Below are 21,175 nucleotides of genomic sequence, written 5' to 3'. Positions count from 1 at the left end.
TAATTTATTAAGCTCAAACTCCAACATGAAACTGATCTGAAATCATTAGATGGTGAATGTCCACTATGACTAGTTGGAGTCCTAACCCAATCAACCACCTAATAACCTATATACATGACCTTTATAGTTCCTCAGGTAAAAACTTCCTTCCAGCCCTTTCTTTTAGAAACATAAGCTCAGGGGCAGCTAGGTAGCTCAGTTGATTGAGAGCCAGGCCTAGGAACAGGAGGTCCTGGGTTAAAATCTGATGAAGTCACTTAACCCCCATTGCCTACCCCTTACCAATCTTCTGCCTTAGAACCAATACATAGTATCAATTCTAAAGCAAAAGGTAAGGGTTAAAAAAAAAATAGAACCATAAGCTCCTTCAAAAAAGGGACTATCTCACTATTGTATTTTTATACCCAGTGCTTAGTATAGCAGTGTATGACATATAGGAAGCTTCTGACAATTGTTTTTCATTCATTTATTTATTCTAATAGATGGATATGTATATGCAAAGATAATACAAGCTAATTTCAGGAGAAGTAGAATACTAATAACTGGCAGGAAGAATAAGAACATAAAAGGATCAAAGAGAAGGTGAGGCAATACCTAAAACTAACTTTTTATTTTAACATAGGTACTTAAACTTCCATTCAAAATTATAGGTATTTAAATATACAAACAAAAGTATATCACTATGTAAAAATGAGAATGAAATGTGAAATAAGAAAAAAGGAAATATATTATAAATGTAAACCTATTTACCAACTGTCATTTGAATCAGCTATCACTGCACAATAAGATAGATCACTGACTCATTAGGACAAATTAGGATCAAAATCCACACCACAATAAAAAAATAGTTAAGATGAACTGCAATTAAAATATATTTAATATAATTTATTTTAAAAGCTACAATTATAAAAATGGGAAACAGACAAAAGTAAAAATATTGTCTTAAGATTATTGCCATATTTAAGAAAATTTGGTCCAATATAAAAGTTATCATACCCAAAGAGATCATAGGGGAAAAGACTTGTACAAAAATATTTATAGCCATGCTCTTTGTGGTAGCAAAAAATTGAAAACTGAGGGGATGCCCTTCAATTGGGGAATGGCTGAACAAATTGTGGTATCTGTTCATGATGGAATACTAATGTGCTAAAAGTAATAATGAACTGGAGGAATTCCATGTGAATTGGAACAACCTCCAGGAATTGATGCAGAGTGAAAGGAGCAGAATCAGGAGAACATTATACACAGAGAAGAATACATTGTGGTACAATCTAATGTAATGGACTTCTCTACTAGCAACAATGCAATGATCCAGGACAAATCTGAGGGACTTATGAGAAAGAATGCTATCCACACATTTAGAGGAAGAACTGTGGGAGTAGAAACACAGAAGAAAAACAACTGCTTGAACACATGGGTTGATGGGGATATGATTGGGGATGCAGACTCTAAATGATCACTCTAGTGCAATTATCAATAATTTGGAACTAGGTCTTGATCAATGATACATGTAAAATCAGCAACAACATTTCTCGAATGAGAAATCTGTCCCTTGTAAACTCTGAAATGATTCTAAAATAAAGTCAGCAGACTTCTCAATGTATTATTACCATCTTCTATTATTTTGTAATAAAAGGTTAACATGATTTTGGCAAGAGAGAAGCATCTTGTGAGGAAAAAATTAAATTGCCTTGAAAGTGACATTCACGCAAGCATGTGAAATTTGTGATTTGAATTTTATTAAGTTATCATCACTAAACATTACTTTTAAGTCTCTACAAAAGCAATATAGAAAAATAATGTGGAAAAATATTAAGTCGAATGAGAGGGGCTTTAATAGTCCTTTACACAAAATTAAGGTTTAAGTACAGTTGTGAAATGTTTAAAAGTTGAAGTTTTTTTGACTAACAAAGAACTAGATTAGCTCTTTTTAAATTTTTTTCTATCATGTGATAAAATCTCCAAATTTTATCTTTGAATGTATAGTTTAAAAATAATGAAATTTGGTTTCAAGGTCTTTGACATCAGAAAATTCCAATTATGAACACAGTGCCTTGTTTGAGGAAGTAACACTACAAAACTCATAACCCTAGTGTGTGTGACAGAGAAAGTAATTACATTTTAAGTCAGTTTTGAAGCATATTAAGGTGAAATTTGCATAGATGGTTTGTTTCCCATCAACCTTCATCTTTGTTATGAGGGACCTCAAGCTATCCATCAGGCCACACTAATGATTTTGGAGACATAAATCTACCAAACCTAAATCAAAGTTGTTGTGGTCACTAAGCATGCTTATGCTTCTTATTACTGCATATCATTTTCTATAATGTGTATTTTACAGCAAGTGAGAAATCAAAAAAAGTGAGAAAAAAAGTGGAGCACATGAGAAAGATATAGAAAAAAGTTGAAGGGAAAAAGAACAAGGCAGAAAGGCACAGATACACACAAAGAAAAAACGTAAAGATGTATACACAGAATGATCAAGTAGAGAAATCATGGGGGAAAAATAAAATTAATTTGAATTAAGCATGAATGACCCCAAATTTAATAAAAATTAAATGTGTAAAGAAAAACAAAAAAAGAGTACATACATGCATGACATTAAATCATAGGTGAGAACATAAAAATGATTTAAAGTGCTTTAAAATTTGGAAAGTACTTTGTACACATGATCTTACTAGGTCTTACAACAACCCTTTAAGGTACGAATTGCAGAAAAAGAACCTGAGGAATAGAAGTTAAGTAATTTGCTTATGGTCACAAAAGGGGTAATTGTCAGAGGTAAAATGTAAACAACTAGTTCCTAGGTAAAGAGATAGTAGAGAGTGAAAAATGATTGGGAAAAAGAGTAGGGAGATAAAAGAACAATTTCTTTCCATTTTATGAGGGGAAAAAAACTTACAAGACTTACAGTACCAAGAGTTGTTTCCTGTATGTATATGTCATGGCCATAAAGCTAAGTAATTTGCACTTCATCCAGAGCCTTCCTCCTTTCTCAATACATTCACTACCTGAGTCAACTCCTATTCATGTTAGAGGACTTCAATGTTCAAGTTGACATCTTTCAAATATAAGATAAAAGTAGTGTCATTACTCCTGAAACTCAAATAGTGACTAGGTAATTCCATCATGGCATCTTAGATGCAAAGAGAGATATGTATTACTTACTTCACTATTCTAAATTTTATAACCAAAAACTGAGGGACATAGCCAAACTTGATAGATCCCACTAAAATCAGCCTCCAGAGTTCATCATTCCCCTATGCTATCTTTTTTAGTGAAATCCATGATCTCATTAAGAAATTTCTCTACCAGGGCAGAGTAGCAAAACCTTTTCTAGAACTTAGAGAACACATGAGGCACTGAATACTTAGCTGAATTGTCTAAGGTCACACAATCACTGTGTCAGAAGTAAGGCTTGAACTAGGGTCTTTCTGACTTAAAGGCCAGCTCAATCCACTATATCACAATGCCACTCGGTAAAAAAAAAAAATATTTGTGGGATAAAAAAAAAGGAGAGATAATATTTTTGACTGAAAAAATGAGAAAACGGGGATACTCATGAATTAAGTGATTTTCTCAAAGTCAGAGCTTAAAAGACCTGAAACTAGAATCTTGATATCCTGATATATGCCTTCAATCTTCTGTAATTTAGATCAGCGCTTTTTTCTTTATATGCATTCTCCTATAACATGAAATGGCCAAGTTTGATATTTAAGAGTAATTCATATAAATGTGCCAATAATTTGAAATTTTTTTCATTATGACTACAAATACAAATAGATCACTTACATAAAAACAATGTTTTATGCAATAACAAAAGTTTTAACTTTTCTGCTCTTCAGATTTTGCTTCTTTTTCCTTATTATAGTAACCAATATTTTTGTTTTCAACATCTGTGTTGAAAATAACACTACTATCGCTTTTAATCAACCCTTCTTCCCCTCTCTCTCAGACCAATGACATTAAAACAATAGAATATTCTCAATAAACAGAAAATGCCATGTTTCTTTGTAAAGATGAAGTTTAAAGTCTGAGTCAGAAATACTAGGAAAAACAAGCCATAAGTGTTCTCTACAAAATGCAGAACCTAACTACTCTAAATTAAAATGGATTTGACAAGTTTGATATTGTAACATCAGATTTTTGAATCAAATTAGACTATAATTTAGACTTTATAATTTAAAATATAATTATATGTACATAAATGTTTATTAAATTATTAAATATTAAATATTATAAGATATAATATAACAAATACACAAAAATCTAAATTGCTGGACATTGCATACGAGGTCTAAAAAAAGCAATCAGTACAAATTGATATTTTAAATAGTTATATTCAATTTAAAAATTATTTTCAAACAGTTCATACTATAAATAGGTATGTTTATTATCTATAATATATTAAAAATTCATCAACCTTTTCCACTATGATGAGGTCTCCAACTTGTATGTCTGAACTCTTAACTTGGACTTTACCTTGAAAAAAAGAAGAAGTATAATCAACTTAGGCAAAGATCAGTACATTAAATTTTAACTGAAAAATAATTATTGGGGTAATAATTTGAAATATATTAAACCACTTCCAAAACATCTCCTTAAATATGCTTCCAAAAGAAATTCATTTTAGATAGTTACTGACAATTACTTATTTGAATAAACCAATTTTCCTCTAACCTACTTCAAAATTTCAAAATTTTATGTTGAACATATATATTTTTTAAAGTAAGCTACATATAATGGAGTTGTAATTCCATATACAATAGTCTTTCTTTGTTTTATTATATATAGTAAAATGCCCATTTCATTTAGAGGTTAGGTCCAGAATTTCAAAAATCCAAAATAAAATACTTCCCTTCAAATTCCATTCTTCCATGAATCCCCCTTCCCAGACTAACCTCACCTACTAAATCACTTAAAAAACTCTAGTCCTCCAAACAAGCTCTATTTTCTTTTACGTAGATTTAAACTGTACATCTTAAGTTTTATATAGTAGGCTGAAGTGACAGAGGTGCTAATTACTCAAAAATTCCAGTTAACTAAATTATACTTACCAGTGAAATATATATCATATGAATGGTCATAGACTATGTGGAAAATACTTGTTAGACTAAGAAAAATAATAGTTAAAATACTATAAATATGAATTTACCTGTTGAGAGGCTAAATACCACTCATGCTTAAGAAAAACGATAATTAAAGATATGAATATGAAATAACCTCAAGTAGATATATTCACTTAAAATCAATGAAGTAGCTTGGGGGAAAAGTAGAGCTGCTTTGAATGTTTAAATTATTATCGCATTTATTTGCTTTTTTTTTTCCTTGGGGTAAGAGAGTTCCAACCTGGAAGGGGCCATCAGACACAAATAATTCAATCCATTCCATTTACAGATAAGGAAATTGAGGTCCAGAAAAGTGAAGTTATTTGTCCAAGATTACAGATGACAAACAGCATGGTACAGATTTAAAATCAGGTCCTTTGACTTCATATCTAGTTTAATTCTACTCTTATTTTAATTTTTTTTAAACCCTTACCTTCTGTCTTAGAGTCAATACTGTGTATTGGCTCCAAGGCAGAAGAGTGGTAAGGGCTAGGCAATGGGGGTCAAGTGACTTGCCCAAGGTCACACAGCTGGGAAGTGTCTGAGGCCAGATTTGAACCTAGGACCTCCCTTCTCTAGGCCTGGCTCTCTATCCACTGACCTATCCAGCTGCCACCCCCCCCCAATTTTACTTTTATTAAGAACTTTCTACATGCAATGCACTGAACCAGGCAAAGAGGAAGTAAATGAAAATAGCATCTGCCCTAAAGTAGGTTAATTTCTTGTGTATGTGCATTGATCCATTTTTCTAAATTTTTTTCTGTTCTTTTTCTTTTATTAAAAACTTCCAGTAAAAGTTATAGCTCCCTAGGAAAGCATAAAGGAAGGAATATAAATACTAAGTGATGAAAAATGAAAGTTTTGTTCTTATAACAAAATAAAATTACAGCTCTTGATGCAGAATTAGCCCCTTAAGAAACTTACATTTTCCTAGGAGAAGAAATAAATAAATAAAAACAATATACACAAAATAAAAATGACATAATTTAGAGTTTGAGGAAGAAGGGCACTAACAACAAAGACCTCTTATAGGTATTGGCACAAAGGGACGAAATAAAGAAAAAAGCACATTCTAGGCACTGTTCAGAGCAATCACTATCTTATAAACAAAAGAAGTGAGAGGGCTGTGGTTCACAGGGGAACACAAAAGAGACTATTGAGGATATAGTGTAGAATTACCAGGAGCAGTGCTATGATATCAGTCTGCAAAATAAGTTGGGACCACACTGGGCTTTACAGTCAGATGAATTTGTATTTTATCTTAGAAATAATAGGAAACACTGACATTCCTTGAAAAGGGATATGATATGATTAGAAAAGAGCTTTAGGAAAATCATCTTAGTAGGTCTGTGGAGGATATTTGGAGATAGGAGAGAATAATAGAAGCATGAAGACCAATTGGGAGGCTACTACAATAATCAAGGTTAGGATGTAGTAAGGCCCTAACTATGTTAGTGGCCATCTGAGTAAAAAGAATGGAATCAGTTAAAGAGGCATTATGAAATTAGAATGACTAAGACTTGGCAACTAATGAGATCTAGGGAAATGTGTGAAAGCCAGGAGTTGAGGATCTTTCCATGGTTGTGAACTTTAGTGATCAGGATGACAGTATTTTCTAAATAAGGAAGTCTGGGAAATAGGTGATTTTTTGAGAGAAAGAGAAAAGCTAGATGGCACAATGACTAGAGAGGTAGTTCTAGAGTCAGGAAGAACTGACATAAGAGCTTCAACATAAGACACTTCCTACTGTATGACTCCAAGCAATTCATTTAAACTCTGACTCAATTTCCTCAACTGTTAAATGGCAATATTAATAGCACTTTTACCCCCAGGTCATTGTGAGGATCAAATCAGATAACACTTGTAAGCAAATAGTTTAGAAGAATGCTTACCACACAGTATGCATTTAATAAATACTTGTTACTTTCCTACCACTTTCTCCTTTTGGATTTATGGAGTTTGATGTGACTATGGAACTATGTCTATCTATCAGAGTTGATCATTCAGGACTAAAGATCATGAAAAAGATTAAAGCCTGATAGGCCATAAAGATCATACTTAAATCTACAGGAGTTCATAAGATTACCAAAACTACAAAGAGAGAGAATGGAGCTCAGGACAGAGCTCTGAAGTATCCACATCTTTCCTTTCATTTATTCCTCAACCCTTTGCAATATGCCTTCTGACATCATCTCTAAAATGTAACTATTTCCTCCAAAGTTACTAATGATTTCTATATTGCCAAATTTGGTCTTTTCTCAGCCTTAATCCTTTTGAACCTATTTGATAAGGATCTGATATCCAAAGAGATAGTAAATTAGCAGAAACTAATATGGCCTAGAATCATTCCTAAATGGCCAAGTGGTCAAATGATAGGAAGATATCTCAAAAAAAATGACAAACTATCACCCATAAGAAAGATCACTGCAAAATACAGAAATGCAAATCTGAGTTTTACCTCACACTTAGCAAACTGGTAAAAATGTCAAGAGTTGGAAACAGTTAATGCTGGATAACATGAGGAAAGATAAGTATATTAATATATTGATGGTGGAATTGTAAATTAATCTAATCATTCTGAAAAGCAAATGAATTATGCTGAAAACAAGTTCTTTTGATCCAGAGAACATACTACTATGAATGTGTTTCTAGGAGCTCAATGATTCAGAAAAAAAAGATCCCATAAAAAAAATTTTTTTTCTTAGCAACAGTTTTTTGCATTAGCAAAGAAAGGGGAACAAAAATGAAATCAATACAAAGGAAAATGGTTAAACTACAGTGCTTGCTTGTAATGAAATATTCTTGCACCACATGTAATGATGAGTAATAACAATTCAAAGAAGGATGGAAAAACATATCAACTGACTCAGAATAAAATAAGCAGCACTAGGAAGATGATAAACATCACTATGACAAAATCAAAGGGAAAATCAGACTATAAAAACTGAATGCTTTTTAATTATATTATGTAAGGCTGGTTCCACAGAAGAGTTAAGAAAATGTGCTTCTCTTTTCCTCATAGACATAGATATTATTATATACATCGAACAATAGGCATAGTCATATATGTAACTGCATATTCTATATTTAAGTCCGAATTATAATTTCATCTTCTACAGGAAACTTTTCTCAACCCCTCTTAATTCTTGTGTTTTCCTTCTCTTAATTATTTCCTGAAGATAGTTTGTATTACATGTGTTTGCTTACAGCTCTCTCCTTTAAATTGTGACTCCTTGAGAACAAGAACGGTCTTTTGCCTCTTTTTTAAACCTAGTGCTTAACAGAATACCTGACTTAATAAATGAATTAGCACTTAATACTTACAGATGACTTGTTTACTTAAAAGTGAGGAGGTAATGTGAAGTTCAGGATACTGTAGATATTTTTATATGAAATTGTCATATCTTTCATAGATAAAGGACAATAGCATGAGGAGATAGCAGGGTCAAGTGAAGGTTTTTATAAGGATGATGAAAAAGATGAGGGTAGATTATTAGGCAATGGAGGAACCAGTGGATAACGAAGTGAGAGAGGTACATAATCAAATTATTTAATCTCAAAGTAGTAAGGAATATAGTGTACAAAAGAAGTAAGAAGCAAAATAAGAGGTCTTATATATATATCCTAATATATAGGGCAGTTTAATGACAGAATTTAGAAAAGCAGTAGAGGGACTAGGGAGGAATATGGTTGAAGTGGGTGGGAATCAGTGAAGGAAGGGTGGTAGCAGGGAGAAAAGTGCTTTACTTTTCATCTCTGAATCACAGGAATATAGAGGGAAAAGGAGGAAAGATAACTACTAAACCTAGGAAAAGTACTGATTTGATTTTCTCCTCCTAAAGCAAAAGGGGAAGAGGATGGCAAAGTTTCAGAGTGGTCTAAAGTCCAGTGTCTGGACCACAGCTGACTATGGAAGGGTTGAGTCACAGGGTAATTTACTCACTCTCCTTCAAAGAATAATGTAAATTAAAGCTAGGCAAAGCAAAATGGTGCAAGATAATGGGGGTCTACAATGCTAAGGTGAAAGCCTGAAAACTTTTTCCTCTTTAATACCATGCCTGGCACAAATGACTATTAGGATAAAATGCTTATTGATTGACCATATAAAAAGCTCATTTCTATCTGTGGAGCACACATATAAACACTAGAGTTTTGGCAGCTGTCAGTCATCAAACATTTATTAAGTGCCTACTATGTGGCAGGCATTATGGTATGCTTCACATAAAACGAAAAACTAACTTGGAATCAAACAACAGAAGTTCAATTTCTATCTGTGTTATTTTCCCTTAATATAATCGTCACTTAACCCCAATGGACCTTGGTTTCCTCATATGTAAAACAAGAGACTTGGATTTGAAAATCTTTAAGATATCCTTCCAGCCTTAAATCTGTAATTCAATAAAAAATATAATTTAGCTATTAGTCTTATTTTGTTAGCTAAATAATCCAAAAGCAACTTTACATTTCAATCACTTTCATCTAATTAATCTAACAAATACTTCTCATTTGCCATATTAACCAAAAGTAGCTTCATAAATTTCTCATGAAAATTTATTTTTGAAACACTTACCCTTCAAATGAAGTTTAATTTCAACTACCCCCCAATGCAACATGGAATAGTAAAAAAAGAATCCAAGGATTTAATTTCAAATCTGTCTTGTCAAACAATAATAATTTTTCTAGGCCCATTTCTTTAACTGTGAAGATTTAAAGAATGAAAGTAGATGGTTCAACTTATTATCACAATTACCAGAATGAACATTTTTGGGATATTCTGCAAGGTAACATGGACAAGAGCATCAGACTTGTAGTTCCAACCTAAATCTTCTTACTAATTATGTGTTTTAGGCAAGGCACAAACTCTCTGTGAACCTTAGTTTCTTCTAAAATGAGAATGAAGTTGATAATAAATAAGCTGTGTAACCCTAGGCAAGTCACCTGACCCCCATTACCACCTTTACTACTCTTCTGCCTTAGAGCCAATACACAGTATTGATTCTAAGACGGAAGGTAACGGTTTTAAAAAAAAAAAAAGAAAAAGAAAGAAAGAAATTAGGTGGTATATTGAATAGAGTGCTGGGCCTGGAGTCAGGAAGCCATAAGTACAAATATAGTCTTAATAGTCTTCAACACCTACTATGTTAATGGCAAGTCATTTAACCTATGTATGCCCCAGTATCCACAACTGGAAAATGGGAATAACAACAGCACCTTCCTTTCAGAGTCATTGTGAGGACCATATGAGATAGAATTTGTAAAGTAGTTGGTATACTACCTGGTATATAACAGGGATATTTAAAAAAAAACAACTTTTTTTCCTTCCTTTTTTCTAGTTACTTTTTCCCAGTAATATCTGTATAATACTTAGAGAGATTATTGTTTTTTAGTTGGAACGGTCATCTCTACCTCTTCATTGTCCTTTCTGGGGGTTTCTCAGCAAAGACATTAGACTAGTTTGCCATTTCCTTCTCCAGCTCATTTCACACTGCACCTCCCAGCTGTCCCTTAGAAAGACTAAGCAATTCAAACTTAAAAACAAAAAAGCAGTTCTCAACCCCAAGCTTTTTTATTTGACTCATTACTAATGCCCCATTAGGACTCTTTCAACATAAAAAGGGCCCTTTCTGAACCTGGTGCAGAACACAGAATCTCACAATTGGAAAAGACCTTCAAGTCATATAAGCCAATCCATACCTGAACAAGAATTCCTTCTAGAATTTATCCAGACTCTGCTTGAAGACTTCCAGGAAGAATTCATTATTTCATTACTTCATTAACACAGCCCTGTCACAAAGTTTTTCCTTCCATCAAGTCTAAATCTGCCTCTCTATTTAATTGCATTTACTGCTCCTAATTCTACTCCACTGGAGCATTAAATATACGTATATTTAACTCTTTTAGGAGTAATTTCAGGGGGAAATGTATGATTCTTAGAAGAAAATGTATGTTTTATAATCTATAATGTCAAGTTTAAATTCTTTTGAGAATAATTTCAGGATAAGGATTTTGCCATCTCCCCAGAATCCAGACGACAGACCTGTTTGATGAAGGCACCAAAAGATGCCTAAAGACCCTTCACTGGACCATGAAGATCAAAACTGAACTTTGGGGTGCAGTTGATTGAACTATGGGGAGTGGAAATTGAGTTGAATGCAATTTGTTCTAATTGTACACTGTTATGCCAATAGGGGACTGCCCCCAAATTGGTTTTTTATCAATGCGGCTAGTTTTATCCATTTGTTCATCTATTTCTTTTATCCCCCAAATTCCTAAAATTTAGAAGTTGTCTATGTTTACAGATCCAGCGAAGAAAAAAGGGCCAGCCCTTTTTTTTTTGCTGGACCTCAGGGGGAAATGTTTGTTTTAAATTCAGGGAAATGTATAGCAGACTCCCTATGGACATGTGGGGACTTTGAAACTACATTTCCCATGATTCCTCATGGCAACAGGAAGTATGATGATATAAGAGAGGGAATAAGTCTCCTGGGTCAGGAGGAAGTCACTCTCTTAGCTACCAGGCGCGGGAAGACACGAAAGGTAAAAATGGCTGAGGCAATGTGAATTCTTACAGGCGTATGGTCTAATGATTTTATCCCTATCAGCATGGCTTTAATTAAAATACTAATTTCTCTTATTATATCAGTCTTTATCATTTTTAATCATAACAGATGGATGAGAATTTGCATCAAGACAGAGGACTTGTTTTGGGGTTCAAGGAAGCAACTGCTTGACAATGTCAGATGCATGATTTCCCCATGCCAGATTCAGACAAAGTACCTGATTTTGGCTGCAATTTTGCACCCCTATCCCGGTGAATGAAGGTATAATCAGACCAGGGAATGTTATTTCTCTTTTCCTTCAAAGTCTAGTCCCTTTTCTCTCTTTCATAGTACGGCAATTTTCTGTAGTCCTGGCTGCTGATTGGATAAGTGCATATTGCTACAATGGCTTGTGGGACATAAATCACTTTATTGGGCTCTGATTCTAGTACCTGTTATGGGCTCATTCCTGCTTACTCAGAATTTTTATATACAATTTGATTTTGATTTTTCTTTTCTTTTCTTCTATTTGTTTTTTTTTCTTTTTATGTTTTTAACTTTCTTTTGATAATTGATTCATATAATTCACAACTTAGCCATGTATCCCAAGGTTTGTCAACAACCTCCTCAGGGGAGATTATATTATGATCCAATAATGCGAAATGTCTAAATCTTTTGGAGAAATTTTTAGGATAAAAAACTTACTAACTCCTCAAATTGAGAAAGTGAACTGTTTGGAGAAGGTGCCATGGAGATGCCTTGCAGAAACCACACACTGCATCAAAAGAACCAGAATGAACTCTGGGATGTAGTAAATTGAACTGTGTGTTGGGAGGGGGGGGAGAAGGGGGTTAACACAGTTCTTTTGAATATACACTCTTATGCCAAAAGGGATTGCCCTCTAATTGGCTTTTTACCAAAGCGCCTACCCTAACATTGGTTTTGTTCTCTTTCTCTCTTATTTCCCTTTTATACCCAAATTATTATAATTTCCCCTTAGAAAGTGCAATATTATATGCACCTTTAGTAAGAGATCTTTAGAGATATAAGCTGGTTATGTGTAATGAATCACTGGGGAGACTAGGTATGTAAATCTGGGAGATTCCAAGATGCTGACCTCCCAATGGAATCACAGAGGGGATTGTGTGGATAGAAGTTGCTCCCCGAGACTCTCTTACTCAGCATCCCATTTGCATGTTTCCTCTATATGCTAATGTAGGGAGGATATATTTTGGTGTAACTCTGCCCTAATCTCTCTTCTTCCCAGAACACAGCTGTGGGGAGACCTATGGAGGAAAGTTTATTCATGTAGTCATACTAAGTTTTGTACTTCTATTTTTTATTTCTTCTACTTCAAGTGATTACTAATAAATATTGTAAAATATTATATTTGGAGTTATTTATATTAATTTAAATCTTACATGGGGCACTACCCCAGGAAACCCACTTCCAAGAATGATATCACAAATGGCTTCTCTTTAAGTTTGACCATTTGACCAATTATGTCCATACCTTTCATATTTCATCTATCCATGCTGTTTCCATGTACTTAGTAAAATATAGGTAATCAACATGACTCCCCTGATCAACAAGTTTAATAACTGCCACAAAAGAAGAAATAGATTAGGATGGCATGTTATTGTGAAAACCAGTTATCATCCTTTTGTTTTCTACATGTTTACTAACCATTCCCTTAATAATACATACATCTTTGCCCAGAATCAAAGTTAAACTTGCTGGCATAATGTCTGTAGACTCTGTTTTCTTCCCATTACTTAAAATTGAGACATTTGACCTCTTTTAATCTTATAAATAGAGGAACTAGGTGAAGCAGTGGATAGAGTCTCAGGCCTGGAGTCAGGAAGAAGAATTTTCTTGAGTTCATATCTGGCCTTGGACACTTACTAGCTGTGTGATCTTCAGAAAATCACTTATCATTGTTAGCCTCAGTTTCCTCATCTGTAAAACGAGCTAAAGAAAGAAATGGTTAACTCCAGTATCTCTGCCAAGAAATCTCCAAATAGGGTCATGAAGATTTGAACAAGATTTAAAACAAATGAACAAAAATATCTTATTGTAGCCTCTTCTGTTCCCCACAATATTTTGACAGTCATTCAGTAGTTTATCAATCACTTCTCCCAGTCCTTTTAGCACCCAAAGATATACTACATCAAGGTCAGGTGACATCACATTAATTACATGATTTTTTGCTATTTCTTGATCTACTTTGCTATCTCTTATCTTTATCTATATCAAGTCCCTCTTAGTCATATTTATTTTGTCCTTTTTAGTTCAAAAGTGATTCATGTATGCAGAACAAAAAAAGCAAAATATAAATCACATATCTCTACCTTTTTCCTACTATCAGGTATCATCCCCATGTGTAACCAGAACAGCATTTTGTCCTTTCTTAAGTGCCTTTTATTTCTCAACAGTTTTTTTTTAAATCTTTTGTTGTTGGCACTTCTCAGTAGTTGTGTAGCTCATCCTGACACTTCAAACATTACTCTTTCTGGATCCTGGCCACTTCTGTAATTGTCCTGCATTGCTTATCTGTACCTCTATCTGCTACACATTTTACTAAAATATGTTTGTTGGTAAGTTCCTTTTATAGTCACAGTAGTCTCTTTATGTAACACCCTTTCTTCTTTTCAATAAAATTGTTTTTGTTTCTTTAGAATTTCATTCTTGAACATTGCCATCTCACCAGGGCTGCCTAGAATTCTGGCTCATCATATTCTTCTTATTCTTCCTCTGAAATATGCTCTCCCAAAATCCAAGTATTATTTAAGGTTAGTCTCAATTTTCTTACCTGATACCCTCATAAGAGAGTACTAATCTGATAAAAACTTAAAAAAGAGTACTTCCCCCACCCACCCGGGATTCACATTATAAGAATCAGACCCAGAACTGAATTCCCTTCTGTTGAATCCTTGACCTCTTGGGAGGCTAAAATTATCATTAAGGCAAACAACCGACATATTAGCTGCTCTGTTTTTGGCAAGGAGAGAGACACTCACCACTATTATCTCATACTTCTGGGCTATGCTTATAATTCCTTTCCTGAACTCTTTATCTATTTCCTCCTTCTGTCCCAGTTACCTATAGTTTACAACTATGCCACTTCTGTTTCTGCTTTTATTGCTTTTCACCCATGTGCTATCTAGTATTCTTCATTCCTCAGGGCCCCGGATTTCCCTGCAAAAGAACATGTTCACATTGATTATTAGCTAAAATGAGAGAGGTGTATCATTCCAAACAACTTTCTTCTACCACTCAGAATCTCTGTGTGTCTTTTCCAATCTTCAATTTCCTTCCATTCTCACAGGATTATATTATCCTTATTTAAGTTAGCCTTGTTCCAACATATGTCTTTTATCTCATCCCTTTCTACAACCTCTAAGATAGTGATCGATTCCATCCTTTTCACTATACTAGCTCTTTCCCCTAAAATATGCTTAGGTTTCTTCCAATTTTTTAAACAGGAAATTAATTTTCAAAAAATGCACTTCACCAAATTCATCAAAATCTGAAAAAAAATAGAAACTGTATTGCCAAATTACCTCTGTCTATAAGGTTACTTATTTACAGGTATATGGTCTAAGCTTATCATCTAACAACTCATTAAATAACAAAGTTCTTAATCACCAAATACAAATTAAGCACATACTATGTACCAGACATTTCACTCACAAGGAAGTCACATTTTAATGAGGAAGACAAGTGCCAGTATGAAGATAGAGAAATCACAGAAATAAAGTTAATAAATATAAAGTAGCTTGGGAGGGAAAGGACTGGCTGTTAGGGGGTATCAGTTATAGTTTTATAAAGATGACAACTGAGTTAAGTCTTACAGGACAGAAGAGACTCAGGAAAGCTTAGGAAAGGAGGGAATCATATTCCAGGCAAGTGGGAAGGCCAATACAAAGGTAAGAGAAGGGAGATGGAGGATTCTGTAAAATACAGAGAACCCAGTATGGCTAGATCAGAGAGCACAGGATGGAAAACAATATCCAATGAAACTTCAAACACAGGTCTGGGTCATGTTGTGTAGGGCTTTGCCTTCTAGCAAATAAGAACCAAAGTTGACTGAAGTTACTGACAGGAGTTACATGGTCAATTCTGCACCTAAGTAAAATCATTAGCAGTGATATATATATATATATATATATATGTATGTATGTATGTATGTATGTAAATAAGATACACTGAAGTGGGGAAGAGACCTGAGGTATAGAAACCAGTCAGTAGGTTGCTGCAATTATCTAGGCAGGAGGTGAAAAGGGTCCGAACTAGAGGAGTAAATGTCTGAATAGAGTTCCACAATATGAAAAATGGCTAGTTTATTTTTTAAAGATTTCTTAACATGAATCACTGTGATTGGTTTGCTTTGCTTGGTCTTTTGGATGCTATAAAAGAGATACAAAGCAAATTAAATCTCTGATATATACAAATAGACATATATAAATATGTACCTATGAATACATAAAACCCAGGTATATATATACATGTGCTCATTCTATGTGTGCAAAGTATCCAAATTTATTTTAAAAGCTGGAGTGGCCAGGAATATAGAGGAGAAAGGAATAAGTACATGCTTTGTGCCAGGCATTGTGCTAATTCCTTTTCAAATATTATCTTATGTCATATAGAAAACAAAGCAATATCTGAAAATAAGTTCAGCCTAAAGGAAGGATATTTATTTGTACATGAAGAGCATTTTGGGGGAAAAGACAAAGAAGAAAAGAGAATAAAAGCAGAAGTAAACATGTCATCTGATAAGAATAAGTAGAAATTATACACTGAGGCAATCTCCATGCCATAAAGGCATAAAAAAATGAAAAAGAAGAGTAATACTACAGTTTTAAAAGGGATGGAAAAAATTTCACATGTTTGGAAAACAGGCAATTTTTGTAAAATTAAAATCCAAACATTCTTCAGCAATAACAAATATAGTCAATTTGCAAATCTATAACCCTATAATCAATTCTTTCTCTAGTCTGTCAAAAGAAAGAATCATTAGATAGCATTAGAAAAAGAATTGAAATAATGCAATATTACATCTTTATAAAGAAACATTTAGAGACAAAGCATTGAATGTTATTCACTGCATAAATTATTTTTGCCAAGTATTTTCCCTCTAAAAACATCTCACTAGCTAAAATACTCTTTACCATCTGTGTAATTACCAATAAAAAGTCCAAAAGCTGTCAGTAGTGGCTGCACATCTAGACTTTATAGTCCACCAAGGCAAAAGCCTTTTGCCTAAAGCAAGATATAGAACTAAACACTGAAATAAGTATCTACACTAATTCATTACACTCACCAGATAAAAAGATTTTGCAAGAAATTACAATGGTGCAAAATTTTAACAAATATCTCATATGTGCTAAGAGATATTTTATATTTTAATAACCAGTAGTACATATAAGAAATAAACAAGAATAGATATGATTTTAGTACAGAGGACATACTCCAAAGTTTCTCATGGATAAAGTAAATGCCTTACCCATAACAATTTCCTGAAGGACATATCTAACATAAAATCTATACAAAAACACAAAGATGCTAGCTAGAATTGTTAAAGAGTCTAAGAATTTTTAAATCTCAACCAAAACCAAACTGTTTAAGGAGACTGACTCTTCTAGGCTTAATCATATACCTATATAACAATCACAAAAACCTATGCTACACATACATATGCAGATGTATAGACGAAGGAATGAGAGCCTCAGTTCTATCATCCCCCCCCCTTCCTTTCCTCCTCCATTTTCTAATATCTGATCTAAGTTTCACCACTGTTACAATTTAAGTTTTTAAAGAGTTCTGAGTGTAAAAGTTTTTTTGAAAGAGATGGAGGGATATAGCAAGATGACTACCTATAAAGATACACACAGAATAAAGTTAATAAATGTAAGGAGAGAGAGAGTATTGACTGACTAGTATTTAAGTGCCTGTTATGTGCCAAGCACTCAATAGAAAAAGAGGCCAAAGTCAGTCCCTGTCCTTTAGGAGTTTACAATGTAATGGAGAAGGCAAGTAACCAAATATGTACAAGCATGGGATGAATAACAAGTAATTGAGAGGGAAGGCACTAGAATTAAGAATGGTTGGGAAATGTTTCCTATAATGGATGAGATTTTAGTTGGGACTTAAAGAAAGACAGAAAATGAAACATGAGGAGATGGAAGAGGGAGAGCATTCTAGGCATGAGGGACAGCCAGAGAAGATGACAGGAGTCAAGAGAGCAAGTAACTTATTCATGGAACAGCCAGAAGGCCAGTGTCATTGGACTGAAGACTAAGTGGTAGGATAAGAAGACCAGAAAGGAAGGAGAAGACTAGGTTATGAAGGGCTTTGGACATCAAACAAGATTTAGTATTTGATCCTTGAGGCATCTATGCGCCCTGGAGTTTATTTAGAGAGAGTGACAGTCACACTAATACTTTGGAGAAATCCCTTTGGTGGCTAAAGGTAGGGTGAGAAATGACTTGAGGCAGGTGGACATGCTATCTGGCTCTTGCAATAGTGAAAGGTATCAGGTGATGAGAGCTACACCAGGGGAGTAGCCATGTCAGAGAGAAGGGGACATATTCAATAGATGTTACAAAAATGAAGTTAGCAGGTGTTAGCAACAGATTCAATATGGGATAGTTTGGGAGAATATTAACAGTTGGAAGATCAGGAAAGGTTTAATGCTTTAAACCTACTTTAAAGTCATCAATCTAACTCGGAATTTTTATGAAGTTTATTATATTTAGCAAATCATTAAAAAATTCTATTTTTCAACAGGAAAAGTTGCAATAGGAATATGTAATACTAATTCAACCTAAGGAATACAGACTGGGTTACTACAAATCTGGCTAGAGAAAAGCCTCTTGAATCTTAAATGAGCTAGAAACAAGATGTTAAATAGAGGAATTTCTCTTTTATGTAACCTTGAAGAATACATTACTTCAAACTCTGGAGCTATTTGAGGAAGACAAATTGGGCTGCATCATCCTCATCATCATCCTCATCATCATACCAGATATCAACATCATACAAAAATATCAAGTAGAATTTAAAGTCAGCCATAGGAGGGAATGTTTTGAGAAAGAAGAAAAAAATGGTAATGAATTTAGACTTTACAAAATCCAGGGTACTTAAAGCATGCCAGAAAGAGTATCTTGTTAAGTCTACCAAATAATAAATCTAGATCAACTTAGAAAGACATAGTTCCTTCCCAAACTATTTTAAAATATTACATAAGTGTATGTTAAATGCTTTCAATGAAAAAAATTAATAACTTTTCCTTAGTTTAAAATAAACAATAAAATCATTTTTCTTATTATGAAAATTCAAGAGTCAAAGAGCTAAAATTGGTGAGGGGAGCTGCTTTTATATATCATGGATCTAGCCCCTAACCTCTGAAAGTTTTTATGTTTAGCTCTTCTTTTTGGTGTTTTTTCTTTGCAGGTTTTTTTTTTTGAGGTGTACATAAGGAAAATGGCTCCCTTTGAACTTCTCACGTTGCCTATTTGCCTAGAAAGTGCTGCCTAATGAACCTGTTTACACTATTATCTGAAATGTAAAAGGATTAGTAATGGATATATTTCAGCAAAATTTATACAGAATAAACAGTGTAAAAATAACTTTTTAAAAATATTAATTCCTCTTATGAAATAAAATTGGGAAATCTGAAGAAAAAAGAAAAAGCTGATTTTCATAATGAAACAAATATCTGCAAACCTAGTAATAGCTAGCATTGAGATAGATACTGCTGTTAGTGCCATTTTACAGATGAAGAAACTAAGACAGAAAGGTTAAGCAACTTGACCAAAGTCATATAGCTAGTAGATATTTGAGACAGGAATAGAACTTCCTGATTCTAAGTCTGGCATCTTATTTAATTTCTTCAATTTCCAAATGTAATATATTTAAGAAAAGCAAATATGATGACTTTTATATTGGGTTATGTTGTGAGGAAGATTAGATTAGTTATTGATTAAAAATTAAGGTTCATCTAGCAGGCTGGAGCTGGAGCATTCTAGGATAGAATGAAAGAGGAGGAAGTGTGTGTGCCCTGAGAGAGGACTCCATTAGTGGTGGGCAAACTGTTCCCAGCCCAGGGAGATCTCAGACCCTGCTTCCTGATTTCCTTGGGATCCTGAGTGGAGGTGGATTGCCAGCAACAACAGAACAGCACCAAGAAGAGGAGAAGCTTGGGACCTGGTGGACAATTTCTTTAGCACACTCTTTCTTCTTGGATATCTTAGACCACCTAGGATTTTGGCATCCTGTGAACCTCTTTGGAAAGCTGTGAGAACCCTCAAAGACACCCCTCTGATCCATAGCTGTGCTGATTCAAGACTGGCTGGCACCAGGATTGATTCAGCCTTCTAGAGACTACACTGCTACTTGGGCCCTGCCTGTTAGATCACTTAGATAGGAGTAGAATAAGTGCTCCCCTTGCCCTGTGGTTTTATCCTTTAGGTTTTAAGTATAGAAATCCCTATCCCACTTCTATTTAAGTTAAGTATAATTAAACCCTGTTAAAACCTTTTTACCTTGCCTGTTGGATTCAAAGCCTCTGGCCCAAGGGTGACAGTTGATCAACACCCATTTTGTCAGTTAGCAGCAGTTTAGCTGACCTCTGGTCTCCCAACCTGGTCTAGTCTCTCCAACAACCCAGTGTATGTGTGTACCCACATATCATTTGAATTTATTATAACATCCCTGGTGTCTCCATTATCCATTACCTTTATTTATCTATTTTCTACAGTTATGATTTATTTCATTGTTGTAACACTGTGTATAGTATATTATTCTTACCAAAATTTAGAATTTAGACTTTGCACTTACAAGAAAAATGATAGAAATTTGAAAACAAAATACTCCTACTTATACAGTAAAAATATGAAGCACTGAAATGATGTCGTCCCCCCCACAAAAAAAAAAAAAGAAATGCTAATATCCATGAGGAAAAAATAAAATTGTGGCCAAAGAATTTACATGGCAAGATAATCCAGGGGTTATGCTCTCAATTAAGAAGTAAAATTGGTTAAAAATAATAACATCCTTCATACAGAATTATTTTCAGTATTATATGACCCAAAAAAACTTTTTAAATATATAATCTTTTTTAATATCTAAGCCTTATTTCATTATGGCACTATAACCTACAGGAATCTGTGATTTCATCAGCACAAGAATTTGACCACCAACAAAAACTAATACATAAATCAGGAGTTAGAGAAGAAACTAATGAAAATTGATGTTAAAATTTTAAACAAAATCTTAACTGAAAGGGTAAAAAAACAATGTATTAAGAACATGATATACTATGTCCACTTTAGATTTCAGCAGAATTGAAAGTTGATTCAACATTGGGGAAAAACATAATGGATCATATTGATGACAAGAAAAGAAAAATATTATATCAGAAGATGCGGAAAAAATTTTTGAAAAAATAAAACATCTACTTCTGTTAAAAAAACACAAAACAAAACATTAGAGAACATAGGAATAAGTGGACTTTTTCCCCCT

The 21,175-nt window shown here is 33.8% G+C and overlaps 1 protein-coding gene across 1 annotated transcript in view; it reads right to left on the bottom strand.

Moving 5' to 3' along the window:
- ATP9B (ATPase phospholipid transporting 9B (putative)) overlaps positions 1 to 21,175 on the bottom strand; it is a 506,373-nt gene that overhangs the window by 389,349 nt on the left and 95,849 nt on the right. The window contains exon 6 of the mRNA XM_044683481.1: positions 4,424 to 4,482. Within this exon, the coding sequence (XP_044539416.1) occupies positions 4,424 to 4,482 (59 nt within the window). The remainder of the gene's footprint in view (positions 1 to 4,423; positions 4,483 to 21,175) is intronic.

The sequence above is a fragment of the Gracilinanus agilis genome, chromosome 1, assembly GCF_016433145.1.
Source record: "Gracilinanus agilis isolate LMUSP501 chromosome 1, AgileGrace, whole genome shotgun sequence".
Lineage (NCBI taxonomy): Eukaryota > Metazoa > Chordata > Mammalia > Didelphimorphia > Didelphidae > Gracilinanus > Gracilinanus agilis.
The sequence above is the reverse complement of the archived record's forward strand: the minus strand, read 5'-3'. Positions and strand labels throughout refer to the sequence as shown.